The 23,986-nt window shown below is 47.0% G+C and overlaps 1 protein-coding gene and 1 long non-coding RNA gene across 7 annotated transcripts in view; one reads left to right on the top strand and one right to left on the bottom strand.

The window, feature by feature from the left end:
• Nucleotides 1–23,986, bottom strand: part of AMOTL1 (angiomotin like 1) — a 123,841-nt gene that overhangs the window by 44,157 nt on the left and 55,698 nt on the right. For all 6 annotated transcript variants that reach the window (XM_049653935.1, XM_049653942.1, XM_049653950.1 and 3 more), the window contains 3 exons: nucleotides 21,362–21,511; nucleotides 16,358–17,291; nucleotides 1,836–2,127 (listed from right to left, as the gene is read on the bottom strand). In XM_049653935.1, coding sequence (XP_049509892.1) covers nucleotides 1,836–2,127; nucleotides 16,358–17,232 — 1,167 coding nt within the window. In that variant the 5' untranslated portion in view covers nucleotides 17,233–17,291; nucleotides 21,362–21,511. The remainder of the gene's footprint in view (nucleotides 1–1,835; nucleotides 2,128–16,357; nucleotides 17,292–21,361; nucleotides 21,512–23,986) is intronic.
• Nucleotides 2,162–3,150, top strand: LOC125938668 (uncharacterized). Its single transcript, XR_007462765.1, has 2 exons — nucleotides 2,162–2,918; nucleotides 3,000–3,150. It is a non-coding gene; the product is annotated as an uncharacterized LOC125938668 (long non-coding RNA).

Raw genomic sequence — 23,986 nt, 5'->3', positions numbered from 1 at the left:
ACCTCGGGCACACAAGCCACGAAATGTTAAGGTGCAGATTGCAGGCAGCCCTTGTGTCTCTCAGTCCCAGTTGTTGACAACAGCTGGGGAACTCGTGACGAATACGGCAAGTATCCACCAAAATTTGGGTGTTCAAACTGGCAATTCCAGTTTGACACATGGCTGATTAAGGGCACGTAATAATTATAGAACCATTTACAATATTCAAGGGACTGAAGGAGTTTTGAGTTCCAGAAAGGAAACAGCTTTTGATTTTTCCTTTCTTGGTCATCAGAATCCTTTTGGCTGCAAAGGTTAATAATCACCCCCTGTGCAGGGAAACTGAGTCACCGGGAGATTGATTTTGTTTTTCAAAACAGAAATGTGCGCTGAAATCAAGAAAGAGATGTGTGTGGGGCACCTGGGTGGCTCAGTTGGTTGAGCGTCCAACTCTTGATTTTGGCTCAGGTCATGACGCCAGGGTCATGGGATTGAGCCCTGCTGAAGGTTCTCTTTCTCTGTCTCCCTCCCTCTGCCCCTCTGCCTCTCTCTCTCTCTCTCTAAATCTCTAAAGTAAATTAAAAAACAAAACAAAACAAAACAAAACCCACAAAGATCTTCACGCGAAAAGACCCAGAACTAAACTGCCCTCAGCTGGGTCTGCGTAACTCCTGGACATGTCTGCCATACAGCTTCATTGGGGAGAAGAATTCGTTATTTCCCAGGAGGGGCTGAGTAGCTCCTTCCCAGTGTTCGACTGCACCCGGAAGGAAGCTGCCCCAGGACGTGTCAGACACAAGTTTGGGCCTGAACAGTGACTTACAACCAAGGCCACGAGACAGCATGCTGGTTTCCCAGCTTTTACGGTCCGAGCAGGGTGGGAGTGAGGCCGCCACCTTCAGGCAGCCCATTTGTTTTTGGCTCTCATCTTCTCCCTCCAGGAAAGGCATCCGGAGCTCTCCGGACCAAGTCTGGTCTTGACTCCAGGGAGCTCCAGACCTCTTCAGTGGAAGCTCTGCACAAACGTGCTGGGGCAGATTCTGTCTGTGAACATTTGCACCATCAAACCCACTGCTCCCCACTGGGTACCGCCAGGAAATCAGAGGCGCCCACTACTCTGAAAACCGGACCAGCGACAAAGACTCCGCCTTACCTGAGAGGTGAACACTAAATGGGCCAACCGGGAGCATTAACTGACATATGGAACCAAACGGCAAGGCTCCTGCAGTCAGGCAGGGTTTATATTCCTACCTTTTCTATTTATAAAAGCCCCTGATTGTCCAGGACAGAGCCAGGGACTCAGACTCTTACAAGATCACTTCTACCACACATGCCCCCTCGCCTCCAGAAAGGAAGCTAGTGCCCTGTGGCTCTGCTACGCTAAAACATCCTATTGCCCTTTGCCCCTTCACCTCTTCTGTTCTACCACAAGCATTTCTGGTGCTGACACATGGGGGTGGGCGGTCACCATGAAATCACTGCCTACCACAGTTCATCTTGCATAAAGTCTTCCTGACTGTGGCTCTCGGCATAAAGCCCTAAGAATGAAGGCGGCCACACCCTCTAATATTCCCGCTGTCCTCCTGGGGAAATACTACCCACCTCTGAGTCCCAGGTCCAGGGCCACCCTCACTGTACCTTCTATAACCACCTGACACCCTACAGCAGGTGTTAGCTTAGGCAACCCTCCCCCTTTTGGGCGGTAAGCTCCTCCAAGGCAGGGCCTGTGTCCTCTTTATTCGTCTCCCTAAAGCTTTGCACAGTGCCTGGAATACACGGGGGTCGCTGCTGGCGAGTCAAGCAGCAGGGAAACAACTCTGTCCCTTCCCCTCTCCTTCCCTCCGGAAGTCACCTACCTTATGGAGCTTGTCGGCATTGTCGTAGTAACCCTGAAGCTCCTGGTGCAGCACGCGGTTCTCCTCGGTCAGGATCTCCACCATCTGCTGGGCTCGCTCCACGATGGCGAACGCGTCCGGCCCGAGCTGCTGGCTGGGGGAGGCGGCGGGCGGGGGCTGCGGGGCCGCCAGGGTCATGGGCAGCGCGAGCGGCACGGACACGGAGTGCAGCGGCCCGCCGGCGGAGGGGTTCTGGGAGGACATCGGGCTGTGCGGCTGCACTGTCGACGGGAAAGGGAGCTGGCAGGGGCGGCTGCAAGGGAAGTGGACACCGGTCATCACAGCCGAGAAACAGGGGAGCAGGGGGGCGGGGCGGGGGGGGGGAGTCACAAAAGGACGCGTCCCAGCGACTGGCCTGGGCTACCAGAGGCCATCAGCGCACATCTGGGTGCTGGCGCCAGTAGAGCAGGTTGGGTCCTTCAGCCACAGGCATTTAATGCGTTCTCCCTCTAATCAGCACTGTTTTGGTCACGGCGGATACAAGGTCCCTGCTCTCGTGAGGCTTACATGTTCGGGGACAAGCTGATCGGCCAGGTATAGCAGAGTAATGTGACTGTGAGTGGCTACGTGCCTAGTTCGTACAGAGAGGTCAGGGAGGGAGACGTGGGTGCTTGCGTTGAAGTCTGAATGACAGATAAGAAGGACCCTGGGGAAAGGAGGAGGAAAAGGAGTCTCCCAGGTAGGGGAATCAGCTAGGGCACGGGGCCCAGGTCAGGATTTAGCATAGGCACCAATGAGTACGAAAGAGAGCGCACACGCAAATACCGAGTACAGTCTGCAAGTAGTGTGAGATACGACCAGAGCCACGAGCAAAGGCCTTTGTCAGCCAAGGCCAGCCCTTGGTGTAGACCGCGGCCGCAGAGGAGCTGCCCCACTGACTGGTCTGCAGATGGGATGCAGTGGCAAAATGCACGAAGGGCGCCCGCAGGGAGGCCTGAGCGTGGTCTAGGTGAGAACCATGAAGTCTCACAGGGCAGCAGCGGCAGAGAAATCATGGATGGATTGGGGATATGGCTGGATAAATCATGGACAGGGAGACAGAAGGTGAGGAAAATTTAAAAATTACTCCTGGGGGCGCCTGGGTGGCTCAGTCGGTTAAGCATCTGGCTCTTGATTTCTGCTCAGGTCATGATCTCACAGTTCGTAGGTTCGAGCCCCGCATTGGACTCCTGGCTGACAGCATGCAGCTTGCTTGGGACTCTCTCTCTCTGCCTCCGCCCCTGCCCCTCTCATGCTGTCTCTCTCTCTCAACATAAATAAAGATTAAAAAACATTACTCCTAGATTTGGGGCTTTACACAAATGGACAGAGGTACCATCCGGTGAAATGGACAAGTCTTGGGGAAGGGACAAATCTTTTGTTTTGATTTGCCAGGGTGAGGAGGTCTGGGGATCTTAGCCATGTAATAAAGATAGTTCCAAGCCCAGGCACTAGCTTATCTGAAATCTTGGGCTGCCCTCTCTGACTTCACTCCCTCACAATCCCCTCCTCACTTCTCTGTTCCGTAAGAATCATCGCATTTTCTCTCAGCCGAAGCCAAGGGCTCCTACCAACAACTCACGCAGGTATTAGCACCAAAGACAGTCATGGTGGCCAGTTCTCCAACTACGGCTGTCTCTCTTCTGCAGACTCGGGAAGACAAGTTTTCTTGTTGACCTCCCTAACCTTTAGGATTCAGTCTGGGAACTGGAGTGAGCAGAATGGTCAGCAACCCTAAACCACCCACATTCTGTATCACAGGGCAGAGTCCTCTGGAGATCCTGCTACTTTCCAATCCTTGACACTCAGCCCGTCACCTCCCCTTATTCCTGGCCAGCCAGAGCCAAAGCCCCCACTTTCCCCAGGAGACTGTGTGGCTTTCTATTTTCCTTTGAGGTATACTTGCTGGAATGTTTTTGGACCCTGTCAGGCTCCGTGCCGCTTATTTTGTAAGCGTATCGTACAGTCAGGAGCCCTCTGAATGCCGACTCCTGGCACCTAAATGTCAAACTCTAGAAGAAAATTTGAGAAGGGCCATCTTAGCCCTCCCTGCACGGATATGCAGACGTTCGTAAAGACGACCTCAGAAGAAATGCAGGAGAGCCCAACAACGTGACCTACCACAGGCCTCGCTTTGGTAACAAACACCAGAGCCTCGCACCTAGGCTCGGGAGGGATTGCCCAACTAGGTTTCCTTATGCCTTCAGTCAGGAAGCCCCTTCCATTTCCTGTTGAAATGGCTGGGATCTGAGTTCTGCAACGCCTGGTGGAGAACGATGGAGCTCAGTTGGGTTCTTTATTGCTTAAGCGGGCTCCACCTTCCAGCCATCCTTGGAGTTCAGAAGGAGTGTTGTCACGGGGCGGGGGGATGTAAACCACCCCTCCTCCCTCCCTCTCCATACCTGTGACATAACTACCTGCCCATCTCTTCAGAAATAAAACGCTTCGGCGTTTTCATGAATTTGTGCCCCTTCCACAATGAAGCGTGTATATGACTATGTGTCGTCCTGTGTGTATGAGGTCCAACTCCGTGGCAAGAGTGGAAAGGCTCTGAGTGTCATACTCCCTTCCCGCTTCATCCAAGGCAAGGGACACATGTGGAGCTGAGGTGGGTACAGATGAACCTATCACCTGCTCTCCAAACCATGGGGCTTCCCTTTGACCCAGGCAGCTTCGGACTAGGGCTTCTATCTTTTAACATTTATTAAGCTCTGGGATTTGGGACTATGGTCAATGGTAGGCTTATCTTCTCATCTTTCTCTGATATATAACAAAAGGAAGTGTTTTCTGAATGCCAGCCTAAGTTACCCATGATGGTGACTAGTTACCTGAGTGGCAATGCAGGAAAAGGGTGTTTGCCAAAGTTAGGCGACAGAAAAGAACTTACTTTTTCAAAATGGGAACTCTTCTACTAAAGAGAACATTGGCCGCATAAATAACTCTGTTACACATTCGATAAACACCACATTACAATGGATGATGTGCAGGCAGGTCAGCAAACTTCCATTCATTGGCTCCACTACTCAGCCAACGTGTTGGTGGGCTCAACGATCTGTACAAGGCAGATGTGGGTTTAGTGTGAATGAGGGGGACACGGTGTCGGGACAGAACAGGAAAATGTCACATGAGATCATACTAAAAACCACCTACCCTTAGCTTACAAAGATAATGCTGTTGATTGGCCGTGACCCTAGCAGCGGGGACACAGAGAAAAGGGAAAAAGACAAGATGGGAACCAACAGTTAAATGAGAAACACCTGTGAACAGAATGCGATGCTACAGGGATTTGTGCACCTGTTTCCCCTGCAGGTTATGAAGTCAGAGAGCTAGCTTATTTGACACCATGTGTCTTGGTTTCCTGGGACAATGCACAACTTAGCTCGATCCTAAAGGACTTAGGGAGTTAATAATATGTACAAAGCCCGGCACAAGGTAAGTACTGGTGAAATAGTTAGTCATAATCACCATTAACTATTATCACCTGAATCCCACAGCCCCTAATACAAATCCTCCCAGCAAGCAACGCATGTGTAAGTCCCAATAAATTTTTTTCTGTTATGGCTAATACTTATTAGCATTTTTTTTGCATTTTTTGGATTTATAACTGCCTTATAAAATAGGTATCAATGTCAGACTACTTAGATGAGAAAAACAAAGCACAGGATGGTAACTTAGAAAATATAACAGAGATAATAGGAACATAAAGAAGACCCAAGTCCAGGCTTTTGGTTTCCAGAGTCCATGCAGTTCACTATTTCCCTATACTGGCGAGAACAGGGAGGGAAGGCGGCCACCCTTTGGTTCTTTGCTCCTGGGTTCCCGTGGCCTTGTCGGAGCAACCACACCATGGGGTGTCCATGATCCACACCCTAACACCAAGCATCACAGCTTCTGTAGGCTCGAGCAGCCTCGGGGGAAGCAGGAAGGCTGGAAATCTGCCTCTGAGTTGTTCTTTTGGACTGTTCCTTACATTCAACATTATTAGCTTCCACGGGCTAATGTCCTGTCTACAGAGAGCGTTCTACTAGCACTTATTGGGGGCCTAGGCTATCCGGGAGGCACCACGTTTCATCACCTTACCTAATGCTCACAAAAACTGAGGCCAGTACCACGAACCAGGTCCCGCTCCTTTCTGAAGGAATGCAACGAGCCTTGGAACGCCACAGAAAGTGACCTTTTACCATCTGCCACCGAACCGACCAGTTACTTAAATATGTCTGAGCAAAGCTGAAAAAGCCTCTTCTCCCCAAGTCCACAGTGATGTATCAAAAAAAGAAAAAAGAAAAAAAAAAGAATCATAGCATTTAAAGAGTCACATCTTGACAAAAGAAGGGTCATGTAGGGAAGCCTTGTAGACTGGTCCTCCATCATCAGTGACTCTGGACCATGATGCTGCCCATAGCCTGACCCCAGAATTTGCTCCCTATTTCTTTCCTCCAAACTTACAACGTGCCTAAATCACAATCCTGACAACCTATAATCACTGGACTGTATCATGTCTTTTGTTCTCCTGAATTTTTATTTAAATATATTATTTAATTTTTAATACATGAGCCTTTTCTCCCAAGTTTTTAGCATGTATCTTTTTTTGAGGGTAGAAAATTATGACTTCTACTAAGTTGGTACTCCATACATTTGTGTCAACTGATTTGGCCCCTAAGCCCAAGAGCAAGTTGGGAGACCGTATATGCTTGATGAGCTTTCAAATAATGGCTAAACCTTCAACATTACACTATTAAAGAGGAGACCTCTGGTGTTTAGATTGGCTCTGGATAATTGGTTCATGACAGAATCTCAAATCATGAGATTGCCAACATAATAAATAACATGGCTCCGTGTTATTGCCCTTCTTACGTATTTGGGGTCACAAAATGCAGCTCAAAATGGGAGCGACGATGTTATTTGGACTGCGGAAACAAGGTCACTGAGGGCATCTAATCAACAATCCATTTGTTCCTCTGCATACTGCAAACCTTCACAGACGAGCTTATTTAAACTTCCGTATTTGTTAACGCCTGTCCGTAAATGCACCACATTAGCATTTTACGTCAACTGCATCACTTAATTCTTACAATCTTGGGCATTCACTGATCTCATGCCATACATTATCCTACTTTTAAAGTATGCAACCTTCAGGATTCACAAAGCAGAGACTTCAAGGCCTTTACAAAGCCTAAAAATGGACTTTGAACCGGGCTTGAAATCACCCTCCTTGCACTGCACGAGGGCTAACTCCCATGTTAGTACAAGAGAGCACTGCTCTTTAGTATGGGGTATCCTTTTTCTGCTTCGACTTCTTTCTAACCAGGTACCCGTGGAAAAGTTTTTAACTTCCTCACCTTTAAGTGATGATGATAATATCCACCTGACAGGGTGGTGGTGAGAATTCAGTGAGATAAGGTATACAAAGCATTGCACACAGTGTCTCTCTTTAGGGAAGTACTTAATACCTGTTAGCCTCTCTTATCACGCACTGCCAATAGGTGTTAGGAGAAAGGCAAGAGGTACCACCCTTGAATGTCCCTTTGTCTTCAAACACCACGGTCCCTAATCCTCAAGCTCAGTAAGGGATCAAGGCACACTCCAGCGCCACAGAATCTCCGACTTCTGAGCAGCTTTCCTGCAGCGGGATGCAGAATGAGAGCATCATGTCAAGGTAGTGTCTGGACCCATCAGGACATTCTCTCTCGGACACAGCCCTCCTTCCTTCTGGACTTGTGCTGTCCCAAAGAGTAGCCAGGAGCCACATGGGCTACCAAACACCTGAAATGTGGCAAGTCTAAACTGAAATGCGCAAGAAGGGTAGAATGTACATCAAAATCTGAGGACTTAGGACAAGGCATGTAAAAGAGCTCATTACTAGCTTTTTGTTTTATGTTGGTTATCTGTTGAAATGACAACAGTTTTAACTAACTAAAACATGTTTTTAAAGATAGGTTTTTAATGGGTTAACTAAACTAGGTTTGAAAATTAACTTTACTTGTCTTCTTTTAACTCTTAAGAAAACATGGCTGCTAGAACATTTCTAAGCAGACACGTGTGGCTCATACTGTCCTTCTACTGGACAGCACTGCTGAAGACCCTGCTATACGTTCACCAAAAGGCCTCATTTTGGAGATAATTCCAGAATTCAGTGACTGTCAGAGCAATTCATGCAAACAGACCAGCAGTCCCCTCTCTGCAGTCCCCACATCCCCAAGCAGCAAGGGTGATCAGCAAGCCATATCCAACGTATGAAACTATATGTTCATCTGCAATTAGGCCGTCCTGAGAACATTTATAAATCTGGCTTGTGTGATGGACAAAATGTTTCAAACCATGATACAAAAATAAACATCAGTGGATAAATGGATGGAGGATGTAATCAAGGAATTCAAAAGAGAAAATGCAGACGGCTAAATACATTTTCCAAAGCAAAGTTATTAATAGAGAAATAAAATCAAAATAACCTTTTTCAGTTTACTGACATTAACAATTCAGTTCAACAAGTTCTAACTGAGTCCCTAAGAAAGGATTTTTGTTTTTTGATAAATTTGTTTTTAATGTTTGTTTATGTTTGAGAGAGACAGAGACAGAATGCAAGTGGGTTGGGGCAGAGAGAGAGGGAGGCACAGAATCCAAAGTAGGCTCCAGGCTCTGAGCTGTCAGCACAGAGCCTGACGCGGGGCTCCAACTCATAAGCTGTGAGATCATGACCTGAGCCTAAGTCAGATGCTCAACCGACTGAGCCACCCAGGCACCCCAGGATTTTTTTAAATTCTCAAGATAAGACACATATTCGAATTTCACCTAGTATGTGTGAAAAACAATGTGCAGGAAAATGACTGGAAGGAATTATAACAAAGGGTCAGAGTGACTAATGCTAAGTGATGGGATTATGGATTTTTTTTTCTTGTCCTATTTTTCTTTATATAATTTCCACAACGAACATGTATGGCTACTTAAAACAAAAATTCATTGTCTAAGGAATACATGAACTTTACAAAAATTAGAAAATAAAGATAAGCCAAAAAATCTGCATTGTTATTTTAATAATCAGAAAGTAAACAAAACGAGGTAAAGGAATGAAAAATTGAAATGAAATAATAAAGAGCTTCTTGGCTCATGGTGAAGAGGTTCAAATTTTAAGACTTCTCCTTAAGCGAAAATACCTATTTACGTAGAATTTTCCAACCTAGCAGTATTTTCTTATAATTTTCTGACCCTCAAAGCAACACAGAGAACAGAGTATTTAACAATGGTTAGTCTGGATAATGGGATTGCGGGTAATTTCCATTTTCCTTCTTTTTTCTTTTTTTGGCAGTGAAAAATCAGTTAGTTTTAGAAAACATCAACTGTAACAAGTTGCAGATAAGGAAACTGAGGCTCAGAGAACTTAACTGACTGCAAAACAGAAGAGCCAGAACTCAAAACTCCTCAAATCTTCTCTCAAACCCACAGCCTCCCCACCCAGACCCGTTGGCTGTGTAGACACCGGTAAGACTCGTAAATGCCCAAATTAAGACTCCAGTCTTGCGTAAACTAAGATCAGATTTATTGCTATGCAGGATGGATATAGACAATCCTCTTGTTTGAAGAAGTCACTTGTTTAATGCATCATAGCTGGAATTGTGTTAGGTTTCCTGAGAAAGTAACCTGAACTTGACCCTAGCCTTTGAAATTCCCATACTGCAGAGCCATTTCTCAGAATAAACAGCATTTTACCTAGCTCATCCAGCCATAATCCAGCTTAAAAACTGTAGAAACTCATAAATTCTAATGCTGGTATTCAAAACACACGTTTAGCTGGTGGAATTTAAACGAGGCTCCATAGCCTCATTTTTGTTAAGGGCAATGCATAGTCTTTAATCCAACAACTCTGGATCTGGCTTACCTTTTGTCCTACATAGCAATTCATTTTCATAACTGGATGAACCAGTTATGAAATCGCCACTCTGGAAACACACTTACTCTGAAAATTCTCCTTCCTCCTCCAGGCATTTCCGACTCAAAGTACAATGGGACCACCAAACACTCTTTCTTGCAATACGGCACATTCCAAACCTCCAGCCAAGCCCACCAAGTAAGCCCTGCTCTTTAGCATGAATCTTTATGCTTGTTTGTGTTTTAAACTGCACTCTGGCTGCACAGTTGGATTGACAGGAGTTTCCTGGGGAGAGGTGTTCTCTCTCTTTCATTTGCCACATGTGCTCCTTGGCTGTGTCCCCTCTTGCTCCCTCCCTCCTCCCTGAACCCTCATTTGGCATGTTCCCAGAGAATGTCATCTATCCTAAATAAAGCCAGCCCTGGAGGTTTCTCGGGGGGAGGGGCGGGGGGGGGGGCAGAATTCACAGTGCACTTTTTAAGGAAAACATGAGCGGTTTAGGACATTAGTTACACCCACATGTTCCCTCTCTGACTACAGGAAATGGCAAGCCCCTGTCCTGCTGGGAAGAGGGTGGTGGAGATGACGGGCCCCTGGGGAGAAGCAAGCAAGCTTCTCTGTGCAAGGAAGTCCACAGCACCTCTTGCTCCATCATCTTTTATCAGCCTTGGACAGCGGGCTGGGTCAAACACCACCATTTCAGGCCTTTATAACGTATCCACCTACATACTAAATATCAAATTAATACATTCACAGATGAATAAAATATTAGTAAACAGTCACCACTCTTTTCTCTGCTCCCGGGAAGCTAGGAAATCAAGCCCCCTATGCTGATGAGGCGGATCAGCCAAAATACAGGGCAAAAAAGGGCAATGGACAGGTGGAAAGAGAGTGCTCTCTTCGTGGACAGGAGTCATTTTTAGTCTTTTTCCAAATCCATACTGCCTGAGCCATAAAAGTTAGTCATTATTTTTTAAAAAAAAAAAATTTTAACGTTTATTTATTTTTGAGACAGAGAGAGACAGAGCATGAACGGGGGAGGGTCAGAGAGAGGGAGACACAGAATCTGAAACAGGCTCCAGGCTCTGAGCTGTCAGCACAGAGCCCGACGCGGGGCTCGAACTCACAGACCGCGAGATCATGACCTGAGCCGAAGTCGGCCGCTTAACCGACTGAGCCACCCAGGCGCCCCAAAAGCTAGTCATTAAAATAGTACCCTCTCTTCCGTAGCTGAAGCATTCTGCTAAAAAGAGGCTAAGGCAGACAACACTGCCTCGGTCCCCCCCTCCAAATGAAAGTAAGCCAGAAGCCAGCCGTAGCTCACAGCTACAGCCGTCAGCAAGCTTAAGTTTGCTCCTAGGCCTTCTAAGATACCTGGAGACAAAGAGGGCATCTGGAGGCCTTTCCCCCTAGAGTCTGGAATACGTCATCAGTATTCTAGACCTCCTGCAAAACACAGAAGTGGGCAGAGCACAGGCTGGATATCAGGTGTGATATATACATCTGATTAGAAATTCGCCAGAGGAGAGCTACCAAATAAAAACCGTATTTTTGCCTCTATTGCAACATACAGTGGGGTGGCCGAGGGCTCACTTTCTGGGAGCTGCAGCGTGTGGCAGAGAAACCCAGGTTTGCCCACTGGCTCCTGCACTTCCCACGCTGGTGCCTGGGACTACGTTACTTTAACTCACCTCTAAGCCTGAGGGTTTACCACGCACATCATGGACCTCCCCCCACACCATATGACAGTGACGGTGACACCACCCACCCCTCAGAACTGCAGGAGAGAGCGAGGATGAGGTAACCTACACAGCAGGCCCAGCATACAGAGTTCTAGAAACTGGAAAATCAGGGCAAGCATTAGAGGAAACAGGTTTTAGTGTACTCTGAATCCATTATAACATATAGATCATACGAACAAAAAACACAGTTGATTTTCAAGACCAAATCCATCTAACTAGTAAAATAACCCCCCAATAACCTATCTTAGAATTGCAAATTAAAATCATTAATGCCATCTGCCTATTAAATTAGCAAAGTTTTTGTAACTGTAGTGACTAATGTTGGTCAAAGGGCAGTGATACAGGCACTATCATATTTTTACAAAGGTATCTGGAATCACAAGTCATTAAAGGTTTGTTACAATGTACCCAATAATTTCAACTCCAAACAATGATTCCTAAAGAAGTAAACCAAAAGTTCAGAGACCCCCTCCAGAGAACAGGTGGGGTGAGAACAGACAGGGTAACCATCCACTGATCTGAAGCAAGGAGGGAACCTGGGCTCCAAAGACTCTTTAAATAGACTTTCAACTGGTCCTTCTGTTTTTATCTCCACCTTCAAACTCATTTTCAGAAATACTATCAATTCTTTTTTTTTTTTTTTAAGTTTTATTTATTTTGAGAGAGAGAGAGAGAGTGAGAGAGCGAGCAGGGGAGGGGCAGAGAGAGAAGGAGAGCGAGAATCCCAAGCAGGCAACACTCTGTCATGGCAGAACCTGACTGGGGGCTCAATTCCACAATGGTGTGTTCATGACCTGAGCAGAAATCAAGAGTTGGTCACTCAACCGACTGAGCCACCCAGGCGCCCTGAAATACTACCAATTCTTAAATGTTTGGACTCTTCTCCAGAACAGTCAGGCTGCCTCTCAGCCTCTTCCATTGTGCATTCAGGAAGCCACTCTCCCAGATCCAGGGTTAGGGTCAGGGTCAAGGCCAAGATCAGGGCTAGGGCCAGGGTGAGGGGTAAGGTATATGCCCAGCACCTTGCAGCCCAGAAGCCCCTCAAGAGGGCCAGGCTAGTTTCAGGGTCAGGATTAGGATAAGGGTCAGAGGTTAAGGGTTAGGGGCCAGTGCATGAAAAATTTGATATGCATGATGATGTTCATTACATTATTTATAGAAAAAATGATGTAAGTTATATGTTCTATAAAATATTACACAGCAATAAAAAGGATGGCTATGGAAATTACACACTGCAAAAAGAATGTGATACAAAACTACCTAAAAAAAGCTACGATACTAAACTGAATATAATCTAGGATTACAACACGTGAAAAACTTAATGTGTATAGGAAAAATATTAACAGTAATTGTATTAAGAAAGTAGGATATTTTGAGTAATTCTTTGGCATCTTCGGCTTCCACTTTTGGAAATATGGTCAGATTTCTTTGGAAAGCAAACATGCATTTGATTAACGTACTCCAAGCGCTGTGACAGAGGTCAGCTCACCCACCAGCACCCACTCACGCGTTCGCTTCCATTCACAGTACAGTCCCGTACCCCAAGTCACTACTTCTAGAAGTGTCCTGTTTCCACAAACTGAGTCAGAATGAACACCCAAATGCTTGCCTTTTTTTTTTTTTTTTAAAGCACAATTCTACATAGAACAGCCTGTCCAATTTTCACCTTGTCCTCCTTTGTATCCGTCCATTTCTACTTCTGGGTTGAAGGGTAAGAAGTATGGAGCAGAAAAAGAACCAGAGCCTTCATCCATGGCTGGCTCTTGTTCCCTGGAGGTCCCCCCAGCCACCTCAGCAGGACCTCGGTCTCCCCGTCTCCATCAGCCTCACCCACAACAAAGGCCAAGGTGGTACAAGTCAAGGAGGCTTTGACTGATAGGCTCTCCATGGGGTTCCCACCAGAGGAGACTAACACGCTTTACAACAGACTACCACACATGTCCGTCTTCAGCAGATCAAGGCAGGTGAATTTATAAGCTATGGTGAGTCAGTATTATGAAGGCCAGAACTCCAAGTTCATACTCCTCTTATCATAAGCTCTACACTCTTGTCTCACTCGTCTTTTGGACCTTTCCACCTCTAGGCAAAAAAATCAGTGAAGTCTGAACAAAGTAAAGGGTTGGACAAAACCACTGAATGAATCTTCACCACCTACTGAGCCCATTTTTTGCATCACAAGGCAAGGCAATGGACTCCATGATCTCACTCAGTGGCTTTTCCTTCACGTCCAGGAGTCTATTTGACTCATCAGGCTTCTGAAACCATTGCCATAAATGACAAACAGATAGCCCTTTCGGCACAAGAGAATGTATCCATGAAATTAAAAGGAGCCCTGCTCATCTCTTGGCTCAAAGAAAACTTGAACATCACACGCTGCTGAGTTTCAGATCCAACCCTTGAAGTTCAGACCACGGTGGATGTGTCTGGAGCAGGGCTGGTGTGGATACAACTTTGTTTACTCTGTCAGCCCAGGGCTGTGCCGCCGGAGCCATGCTGGCTCGCCATGGCCAGGCTCACAAAGGGCCCTTGTAGCTCTGGGGCCAAGCCTCAATGGTCTGTCTGTTACGTCCCCTGCGCCATTTTGATGCGCCATGTCAATCCGGCTGCCGAGACTGGCAATTGGCTCAAAGCCCTCATACATTTCTTCTTTTTAATGTCATAGCTTTGAGACAAATGACACTTTCCACAAATAACTGGGTACATCTCCTGTTGGCGTTTCCCTCCTCCCCTTCCCATATCTCGCCACTCCATATCGCACGTACTGCCAAATGATGAAAAGCAGAATGACCCACTTTAGGCACTGCTGTAAAGCCAAAGGGAAGTGGCTTGATGTGGGGATATTCCCACCTTCTACCAAGCTCTAGAGGCTAAGTTAAATGTTTAGGAAAAACTGTGAAGTATCACAAACCAAACTCTGATATGATCGTGCGATAAACATCACAGACTACTTTACACAAGTCTCTGGAATCGATGTGGCACCAATTGGAGATATGAAGACTCTTTCCCCCCTACTTCTTCAAACCTGGTGCTTTGGAAGTTTAAATGTCTCCTGTGGCTTAAGGAACTATAAAAGGGTAAGAGGCAAGAGCCCCGTGGGCCCCATCTTGGATTCCTCAGTGGGGTCAGGCTGTGCCCCCTTTAGGAAGAATGAGTTCTGCAGCCCGTCAGAGGTCTAAAAGGTAGCGTACTGCTCCCAAGCTGGCACTTCTGGCCCAGTGCATGGAAACGTGTCAGCAGCTGGGAAGAAAAGGGCACGTCGGCCGGCTCTCTTCCTGCCAGGGCCCAGTCACACCCTTTTCGGAAGATGGACAGCCAAGGTATGCCCTGCGCCCAGTTGCTGGGGTCGCGCAGGGAAAACTCGACTCGTCTGATTTAGAAACAGATAAATAAGGCCCTCTGTGAAAATGAAGACACAGCCAATAACAGGCAGTGAGTGGCCCCTTGCCTGTTCTTCTCACGCTCCACACTCTCCCCAAGAAGCTCGGTAACATCGAAATGCCGGGAACTCCCAAATTTGTATCTTCAGACCCAATTTCTCCCTTGAGAGCTTGGTTTCCAATTGCCCTATGATTCCTCAGCTTCCATACCTGATCAGTCATTAAATCCCACCAATTCTGCTTCCGCGCCTCTCACAGTATGTAACTCTCCCCTACCCCTCTGGCCTCAAACTTGGCCCCAATTCCTCGCTGGACCACTGAAATTGTTCCTGAAGGTCCGCATGGTCCCCAGTCCTGTTCCTCTGCTTCATCACCACCCTTCACTGCCCCTGAGGTCAGCCTAATAAACATCACCAGAGTCCCGACTTGAAAACACTGGCTTTCCCGATCGCTTACGGCTAAATTCCAAACTCCAGAGTAGGACTCCCAAAGCCCTCTACCAGTCGGTCTCCGCTCCCTGTTCTAACACACCTCTGCCACTGCTGGCCAAACTGCCCCCACCAGCGGCACTGCTGCTCATTCGAGACAAACAGGCGGCACGCCCCCTGCACGGCGCACTCTGCTACCTCCTCTCTTCGCATGATTTCCCCACAGATCCTGCTCGTCCTTCAAGACCCTGTTTGGAGGTCACCTCCCCTGTGGGGCTCTTCCACCACCCCTCCAGTTGTGAGTCATACTATCTCCCTGGTTCTGAGCACACAGCATGCTGCATGGCAGCGATGGACTCAGAGGCGGGCTCCCCGGGGACAGCACCCTCGGGTTCTGGAGGGCAGGGAGTCTTTCTCTACCTCTGAACTTGGTACAAGGCTGCACAGAGTTTACAGTCAGCAAGTGCTGCTGAATGCACCGGGTCATCAGAAGAGGGATTAGAATTAGCACAACGGAGGGGAGAGATTTTGACGGTCGGGACACGTGAGCCTAGCTCCAGAAGCCTCGGAGCTGTGGGCTGTGGAAATGTGTGAATCTCTCCAGGTTTTAGTTTCTCATCTGTTCAATATGGAGGGGAGACTACATGATTTCTATGGCCTCTTTAACTCCTCGGTTCTAGCGATCAGACTACGTTTTCCTTTCCAATCTACAATGAAGAAAGGCTCCATAAAACCCCACGGTAATAACATGCTCCGGGAGTTGGACGCTCTCCACAAAGCCAGCCAGGAAAATTGCTGCCTTGCCTGGCCACTGGGCACAGCTCCCCAGGACAGCCAACAACGGAGTCTCCTCCCCTCAACTCAGAAATCCCCAGTTGCCTTCTGGTACATTTGGAGAATATCCCTAGTTGCTCTCTGTTCTGTTTCACTCTACATATTTTGGCCAAGAAGTGGCTTATTAAATATTATGCACAGGAAAAAAAAAAAAAAACTGATGGCAAAAACCTAACATGCCTTGAAAATAACAAGCACTAAGAACATAATGGGTTGAATTCTGACGCGCCAGACTAAAACCTCTGGGCTTGATAATCACCTCGTGACCCCGTACTCCGGGGGCGGCTGGTACCTCAGCACGGCCACCTCTGTTCTCGCAGGCTGAGGAGCAGGGTATGGCTTGACCATCTCGTGGAGCATCCCTGGGTGCTGGTCACTGTAGAAAAGTCCATGCTCCTGGGTCTTGCTGACCGGGGACATCATCTGCTTGGTCTTGTAGGGGTACTCAGGTGGAGGACCCCGGGGGTCCAGCGCTTTGCCTGCGGGCTGGGCGGGGGAGGGGCCCCCTCCCGCCTTGAACCCTTTTCCGCTCCCTGAGCCAGGGAGGTGCTGCTTAGCTCCGGTCCTCTCCAGGGACAGCTGCATGATTCTCTCACTGAGTGAGCGGACGTGGCCCTGCTTAAGCTCTTTGAGCGCCTCGTCCTTATGTGCCTGCCCGCTGTTGGCGCGGTTCACCGTGGGCCTCCCCTCAGTCCGGGCCTTCTGACTGGTGCCCCCAGCCATGTAGTAGCCATGGCCGATAGCCCCCTGCTGCTGCTGCTGCTGCTGCTGCTGCTGCTGCTGCCCTCTGAAGAACTGGGACTGGGCCTTGGCCTCCTCGTAAGTGGGCAGCTCCTCATTGTTCTGCTGAGGCTGTGTGGGCCGCACCTGCTTCTCCATCACCGTGTTGTCCACCTGGTGTTCTTGACCCTGCGGTTCCTGGCGTGCCGACTGGTAGACCATTTGTGGGTCTTCTTGGGTGAGGTTTTCCGTGGAAGAAAAGTTGTTTGGAGGGTGGGCTGGTCCTGCACTCCCTGTGGCCTGGTGCTGAATGGCCAGCAAGTTCATGTTCTCGGTCGGGGTACCATACCGCAGTTGTTCCTGGATCAGCCGCTGCAACACTGTTCCAGCTGCCGCATCCTCGGAACCTCTCATTTCCACCTCTGAGATCCTCAGGAAGTTTGGGGAGTGGAAGTTGCACAGAGGATCCTCAACTGAAAGATAAATGCGGGAGAAAGGTATCAGGATATTCCACAGGAATACCGGCCTGCTGATGCATGGTGAATAATGAACATTTGAGCCACAGTAGCACTTAAAGACAAGATTTCAAATACCCTGCCACCTCAATTTACCCTGCAGTTTCTCAGGAAGTGTTTCTCCAATTCAAAGCGTCTCTACCACTTTCCACTGCCAGGCCTCCCGCTTCCTGCTGGGCCTTGCTCTGTCCTTCCCCTCTCCCCTTCCTTTAAACTCCCCACCGGCCCCTTCCCTTCCGCACACAAACATGCCAAATCTTCCCCATCTTAAAAAATAAATGCAAGCCAAAAACCAAGATCAAGCAAAAAGGAATCCCCTTTTCTTGGCCCTACCCATGTCTCCCTAACTGCCGCCCGTGTATCTCTCCTCCCCTTCTCTTCTGATTGCCCTCAGTAAGCGATCTGCACTCACTGGTCTCCACTTTCCAGATGCTCCATTCAACACCCTCCCTACTGCTCTGATTAGCAACCAAGCCCAATGAGGATTTTCCACCTCCTGTATTATGCACCTCACCTCTCTGAAGCATTCTGCACGTTGATCATTTGCTTCTTGAAATGCTCTCCTAATTCAGCATCCAGGTCTCCCACTCCCAACACCCGCCCTGGTTCCAGCCCCTGCCTCTCCGTGCACTTCTCTGACTCCCTTTTCTCCACCTGCTCCTTAAATTCTGGTGTTTCCCACAAGTCTGCTCTGAATGCCCTCCACCCTCACTCAACAGAATTTCCTCCATCATCACACCTCCCACTGGTCTTCAACCACTGACTCAGGACCCACACCTACAACGACCAGCAGACGGTCCGTTAGTTCTTCAAACTCAACATGCCTTCTGCACCCCCAACCTCACCCCCACCAAACCCCATATCCCTGCCTCATCTACTCCTTGCCAAGCCAGAAACCTGGGAGTTTTCCAAAATTCCTTCCTTTTCCCCTACCTCCAACATCCAGGGTCAGCCTGTCAATTCTACCTCCTGAACATCTCTCCCAACCTTCTTCATTCCCATCCTAATCTCCAAGTTTATTATTAATAACCACAATATAACCCCAAGAACCATTTGAAAAGTGTATATGATGTGCCAAGTTTTGTGCTAAATTCTCTCCATACGTTATTTTGTTTATTCCACATAAAATCGTATGAGGCACATAAAATCATACGACACAGATATCCATTTCCCCTATCTTACAGATGAGGAGGGAGGTTCAGAGAAGGCAATGACAGATGTCACAGGAGGAGCAAAGGCCAGAACCAGGATCTGACTCATTCTACAACAAAATCTGTGTTCATTCCACAACACTGCAAAGCCCTTGGTGTCTCATACCCAGACAATTCCAGCAGCCTCCTTATCTAGTTCTCTGACACGCCTCTCATTCCCACCTCCAAACCCACCCCTTAGACCTCAACCTATCTTCCACATTACCCTGAAAGACTGTTTGAATAGGAAAACCTAATAATATCACTCCCCTGCACAAGATTCCTCAGGGGTTAGTTACCAGATGAAACTGACATTCTACCCTAGGATGTAGCAGGTATGGCCTTATCCAGCAACAGTGCAGGCCACCAGCACCTAAGACCACGTACTTCCCAGACACGTCAGTTCCCTCCTGCCTCTAGGCCTTGGCTCCCTCTCCCTAGAAAGGTGCCCCTCACCATGTCTACTTGGGAAATTCCTAGACGTGCTGTACGTGATAGCTTCACAGCTGCCTCTGAGTTAATCATGTCCTTCTGCAGCCCAGCGGGCTTGAGCCCTCCTTCTCCTAAGTCCCTACTCCATTTGTCAATATCACCATTACAGCAATGATCACGGTGGATGGAAATGGTTTATTTACACAAGACTCTCAGCTTCTTCAAGGCAAGGATCATGCCACCTCATCTGGCTCTCCCTAGTGTGCAACCCAGGGAAGCCCGTAATGGGGGAGCAAACATTTAACCAGCAAAGAATACCTAATGAATGCCAAGAAATATACAATGTATCCATCTCACAACAATACTAATAAGTAGTGTACTGAGGAAATTATACAGCATGAGGACAGTAAAAGTTCTAGCTCTTACTACGGCATGACCTTGGCATGACCTTGAGCAAATCGTTTACTGTCTCTGAGCTCAATCTCATCTGCAAATTGACAGAACAGAACTCGACCATCTCCAAACAGCCTCAGTTCTACGATTCCATGCAATGATGGCTCTGTGTTTCTATATGTACAGAGAACACATCATCTCCCCTCAAAACATCTTTCTTCCCCAAGTTGCCTCTTTGTTTTGTGGGTTTCTTTTTTTTTTTTTTTTTTTCTAAGTGACATCCTTATCATCTATGAGTCATCCAGATAGAAATTTCAGATGAACTTTTGTCCCTTTGTCTCCTTTTCTCCCCACATTTGATCAACTGCCAAGCTGGTTTTTCTCAGTCCACAGTGAAATGAGAAAAAATAAAGGTGGTGGGGTATGCTTACAAAATATATAGATATACGTATACTTGCACATACACATGTGCATATATACAGATATATGTCATTGGCTTTGTGCCTTTTTTTGGCATGGGCTGTCAAGGGTTACATCACTTTTACTCTTTTTGGCATTAAAATATGAGAAAAGGTGGCACTAGATGACATTTTTAGTGTCTCTGAGACAGCAAAAGACCGCAACCCTAACTTCTATGCCCTCAGCCACGTCCTGGGTTTGGGCTCTCCTTACCACTTGCCTAGATGTCCTGAATAGCCTCCTAATATCACTTGCCTCTGATCTCTTTCTTCGATCCACACTGCATTTCTTATCTGTCTTCTTCTACTAGAATTCAAGAACCGGACAGCAAAACTTTATCTGTTAATATTCACCTGCTGTATCTCCAGTGCCTATAATACAACCCTGACACACAGAAGGCATTCAGAAAATACCTGCCCAGCAAATTCAAAAACTCTGCAGGCTGGTTCCTAAAGCTCAGCTCTAATCATACCACTCTGCCTCGCCCCCACAATCCCAAATCACACCTATGAGATCTCACGCCAGTTTTTTGGCTTCTCTGAACCTCTCCTCTGTAAAATGGGCAGGCTTCATATCTGCTTCGCAAGACCACATGTGCAGTAAAAGCGAACTTACTCCCTACCTTCAGAGAATGTATATTATAACTGACATATAAACCCAAAGCTCAACAATAAAAAATTTTAAACACTAAAAACAGATTATTCGAAGTCCACATAAGATGAATTGCCAAATAACTGTAATAAGCGATGAAGAGATCCATGTGGGCTGAAATGGGCCACACATTCACTGTGCAAATCCTGACTGCCAATCTGTTACATCCATTCTGACAGGTGCCAAGGCAGAAGGTAAAGAGAGCACAGTCCTTACCCTCAGAAGAACTGCTCTGAAATTTGAAAGCAAATTCAAAGAAAAATGAATGCTGTGAATAACTTGAATATAAATTTAAATAAAAATATATTTCCAAAAGAAAATGATTTTTGAGGATGAATAATAAAAGGAATGGGGTCTCATCAAGCACGAAAACTGCTGAATTCCCTTTTCGTAAGCACATTTGCCAAGAACCGTGAGATCCTTCCCTACAGTGATTTTAAAGATTCCCTTCCAGTTTTACCAATCTCAAAAGCCCTCAGAAATAGGCAGGAAGTTTTCATAGAGGAAACAGCTCCCTCCCTACTATAGTTTTGGATTTCTTCTGAGCTTCTGAATTATTTGCAAAAAAGAGATCAAAGTGAAAGCAGAGAAGGAAAAAAGATTCTGGGAAAGGGTACAAAAAAAGTATTTAGGAATCAGAGAAAAATTAGGGAATAAATGGTGTAACTCTCAAGTTCCTGCAATAAGAACTCTGCTGAGAGTCACATGATATCGTAAAATAGTCTATTGGCGCCATAGCAAAACCATTAAAAATAAGGCACCTACTAATAAAGAGACAATCAATAATACAACTGGCTGATTCTTAAAGCGAGGAAAGAGAAAAAGTTATGCAAAAAAAGGCTAAAAATCAGAAACATATGATCATCTTGCTTTTCCAAACCAAATGCCAGTAAAAGAACTTACCAACTTCTTCCCTGATGCCACCTTTTGCCTCCACCGTCAAAGCAGATGCCTCGCGCCTCCCAGAATAGAGCTGGAAATCTGGGAAAAAGTAGTTGGGGTCTTCTAGAATCGGGGTGGGACTACCGGAGCGGTAACAAACAGGAGAGGGTCCTGGGGAAAAAGCAATGTGCGTATTAGTGCCACTGAAGTCCTCCTCTCCCTCCTTCCTGTGTGACTCATGAGAGCCCACGAGGCATTTTCCCACATTCGACTCGGAGCTGCCTTTTTGATTCATAAAATTCCAGAGTTACCATTCAGAATTATCGCAAGGCCAGCCACCCACCAAAATGACCCATGAGGTCAGAATAACAATCTTCAAGAGACACTGAGTGAAGTCATGACGCTTTTATACAACCCGGTTCCAAGGGCAGCAGCAGCAACACTGACAAAAATCAAGCCCTCTGCAGAACTGGATGAGTCCCAAAGTTTGGGCTGGTCAAGGTGGGGGACAGAAAGGAGGGAGGTGGGGAGGCCAGCAAAGGAAATACCAAAACGGGGAGAGCAGAATACCTAAAAGATGCAGAGAGGGGTCGGCCATTTTGCTAGACCATGTGTCAGCACGAGCACGTCCCAGCCCAGGACAGAGCGCTCGGCTCAAGGTTTCTGGAGCCCCATGTGGCAGTGTGGGTCTGGGTCATGGGTTCCGGCCCTCTACCAAGCACCGCCTTTCCACTTTATCTCTGTCACACACAGACCAGAGTGTGCTTCCTGTTCCAATCAAATGTGACACAGTATTCAATCCTATGGGCACTGAACATGAGATACCACTACAATAACACTGATACGCACATACAACATCGTGGGAACACTCAGCAGCCCGGCCCCTGCTCTCTTCCCTCCTCGCACTGACTTCTCTGCTTGGACACCACATTTAAGGCTCTTTTTGGCAAAAGTAGCTTAGTTACAGGACACCTGGGTGGCCCAGTTGGTTGATCATCCAACTCTTGATTTTGGCTCAGGTCATGATCTCACAGTTTGTGAGTTGGAGCCCCGAATTGAGCTCTGTGCTGATGGCTTAGAGCCTGCTTGGAATTCTCTCCCTCCCTCTCTCTGTGCTCCTCCCCTGTTTGCATGCTTGCTCTCTCTCTCTCTCTCTCTCTCAAAATAAATAAACCTGGGGGGGGGGGGGGAAGTAGCTCAGTTTACTCCAGGGAAAGAATCATGCTTTTCTTTTTAAATTAAAATCCTTGACCAAATGATAATTCCATTAGAACAAAAATGTTTTTCAGCTATAACCTCGAACTAATTTGAAAGTAATTTGAAATTTCTTGCTGGGTTTTTTCATCAGCTCTTTTCTCACAAGGCCAAAGCTAGTAGTAACTAGTTATTGAGGCCATAGATGGGGATTTAGTCACCATCTTCCTCAGTTTCTTCAACACACAAAGAAGGGTTTGCAACTCTGCTCACATATATCTTATTAATGTGTGGACTAGAACGAAAAAAAAAAAAGGTTTTGACAGCTAGGATATTTATCTTGTAAAGTTAAAATAATGTAGTTGTGACTCTCAACCTAAATATGAATATAAACCAAATATGAATGGTGTAGTACATGGAGATCAGTCTAACATTGTAGTTCCAATGCCTATGACATTACCTGTCAGGGTTCTCTCTTTGGCCAAACTGCAAAGACTACCCTGGAAGAAACCTGTCCCTTTCCGGGCCTCATCTTCTGCATCTATAAATCTAAAAGTCTCAAGCTAAAATTAAGAATCACAGATGACCTAGATCCTAAGGCAAATTCTGACCTGGCTTCTACTTCAGCAGGTGGAAAATTAGAGAAATGCAGGGTGCAACCCTGGCTGCCATGACAGTTGCCGAGGAACTTTTAAAATCCTAATACCCAGGCTTCCTCCAGACCTAGTCAATTGGAATCTCGGGGGATAGGGCCCAGGCTCCTGTATGTAAAACTCCTCAACCGATTCCAGTGTGCAGCCAAAGGTTGGATGCCCTAAGCTGGAGGGAGAACAGTGCACACTGGCAAAAATCCCCCAACACGAAAACACCTTTCTGCGCCCTCAGCTCCGCCCCCCCCCCCCCGACCAAATCAGCGCCAGAGAGGTGTTGAGGACCCACGTACTTCAACAAAACAAAGAGTGGTGTTTTCTCATAGTGGATCTGGGTCAGGAATGGCCACGTGCAAGCACATGTCGCTTTGGGTGACACCGTCTAGTCACGGGACTATAAATTTTAAATGAAAACCGAGAGCAAGCCGCTAATGAAACTGAGGCCTAATTAAGGGTATACATGTGTACGTGTAGATGCATACAAAGGAGTGCGCGGGGGTGTGTGTGTGTGTTTCTGTACAGACATATGCTTGCAACCTAAGAACCTAATTAAAACCTCTACACTAAGCCATTCTCATCACCACAATGAGACAGTTAGGGACCATGAGAACAAGCCCCAAGTGGAAAACATTATGTACCTCCGGCGCTTTCTGTTGGCTGTTACTGTTAAATCGCTTCTTTTAGAGAGCAGAACCAAGATGCGGCCCCGCGTACAAGCTGGACTTAAAACAGAGGACCCTGGCTCCTAAAAGCACCAATGAGCTGCCTGAATTGCCTGCCAATATCAACCAATCAGGACGAG

The sequence above is a fragment of the Panthera uncia genome, chromosome D1 (assembly GCF_023721935.1).
Source record: "Panthera uncia isolate 11264 chromosome D1, Puncia_PCG_1.0, whole genome shotgun sequence".
NCBI classification, from domain to species: domain Eukaryota; kingdom Metazoa; phylum Chordata; class Mammalia; order Carnivora; family Felidae; genus Panthera; species Panthera uncia.
Note: the sequence above shows the minus strand (reverse complement) of the source record. Positions and strands in the feature narration are given on the sequence as shown.